The sequence below is a fragment of the Cyprinodon variegatus genome, unplaced genomic scaffold, assembly GCF_000732505.1.
Source record: "Cyprinodon variegatus isolate N-32 unplaced genomic scaffold, C_variegatus-1.0 Scaffold2287, whole genome shotgun sequence".
Taxonomy (NCBI): domain Eukaryota; kingdom Metazoa; phylum Chordata; class Actinopteri; order Cyprinodontiformes; family Cyprinodontidae; genus Cyprinodon; species Cyprinodon variegatus.
The window spans coordinates 27,601-28,759 of NW_015152740.1; the positions used below are offsets into that span (position 1 = coordinate 27,601).

Here is a 1,159-nt window from a genome sequence, read left to right on the forward strand (position 1 = left end):
CTCCTGTACAGTCTCCTTAATAAACCTGTTAAACTTTTCCCCTGGTTCTCTGAGTGGTTCTCTGCGTGTGGGTCAGATCTCTTTAATTGATCATGACAGATTCTAGAACTGAGGTTTTCCGGACCGAGATGTCTGATGTATTTCCTCGCATGCTGCTGATGGAGTTGTCAAAGTGTTTCCCATTTTGATCTTGAGGTTTCCAGCCCATACTGTGCACAGATGTTGCTGTACATCCTGCAGTTATGTCCCTGAATGTCTCAGGGGCCTCTTTGCACAGTCTGCACCTGGGGTCTTGTCCAGTGTGGTAGATGTGGGCCTCTATTGCTCTGGTTCTCAGGGCCTGCTTCTGTGCAGCCATGATGGGTGCCTCTGTGCAGTCCTTCAGTCCAGCTCTGTCTAGCCTTTGGTAGGATTTCCTGACATCCCCTACTTGTTATGTTACATAACACAGTTACGTTTCAGTAGTACATCCTTTGTAGGGGCTTGTCCTCCCATGACGGAACCTCCAGTACCCAGTCTCCTGTTCCTTATTGTCTGAGAGATTCACTGAGCATGTCATATGTTGGATGGACTATTTCATTCTGATAGTGGCTGCATTGCTGTATTTAGGATGAAACCCTCCGTGTATGATTAGGAGCTTTTAGGTTTTAACATCTGGGGCCTGTATCTCATCCTTTGGCCATCTTTTTAGACCAGGGTATTTGATTACTAGTAGAGTATAGCGATTTACTGCCCGAGACTTGTTCTTGCCATTTGGCTTGCTTCTAAGGACCTAAAGTTTGTACAGATGCATCCGATGCTTCTGCTGCTTTCTATGTTCATTGGCACAGAGTGGCTTTCCTATATTTGCAGTGATAAGCTTGTAAAATGTAGTTTTTAAAGGTTTTAAAGTGAGTAAGTCCACCTAAAAACTTCATCTGTGCAGTCAGTTCATCAAGATTACGATTCTGATTAGGAATATTATTTCACTGTTGGGGCAGCTCAGACCCCCACATGACGACAGGGCTCTGTCGCTTGAAATCCCCTCAAACAGCAGCCACTGGCCCTATCGGCTCTTTGGGAATTTCCACTACTGTTCGTGGCGGCTGGAAGGCGTTTTTCATGTATGTAATCCAAACTGCAGGAACCAGAATAACAAAAGCATGTTAGGAATCCAGTT

General features: G+C 45.2%; 1 protein-coding gene across 1 annotated transcript in view; it reads right to left on the reverse strand.

Annotated features, from left to right (window-relative positions):
• The window catches only part of LOC107080750, a 19,744-nt gene extending 19,386 nt beyond the window's left edge, over nucleotides 1-358 (reverse strand). Inside the window, exon 1 of the mRNA XM_015368956.1 lies at nucleotides 232-358. Coding sequence (XP_015224442.1) covers nucleotides 232-358 — 127 coding nt within the window. The remainder of the gene's footprint in view (nucleotides 1-231) is intronic.
• Nucleotides 359-1,159: the final 801 nt, after the last annotated feature.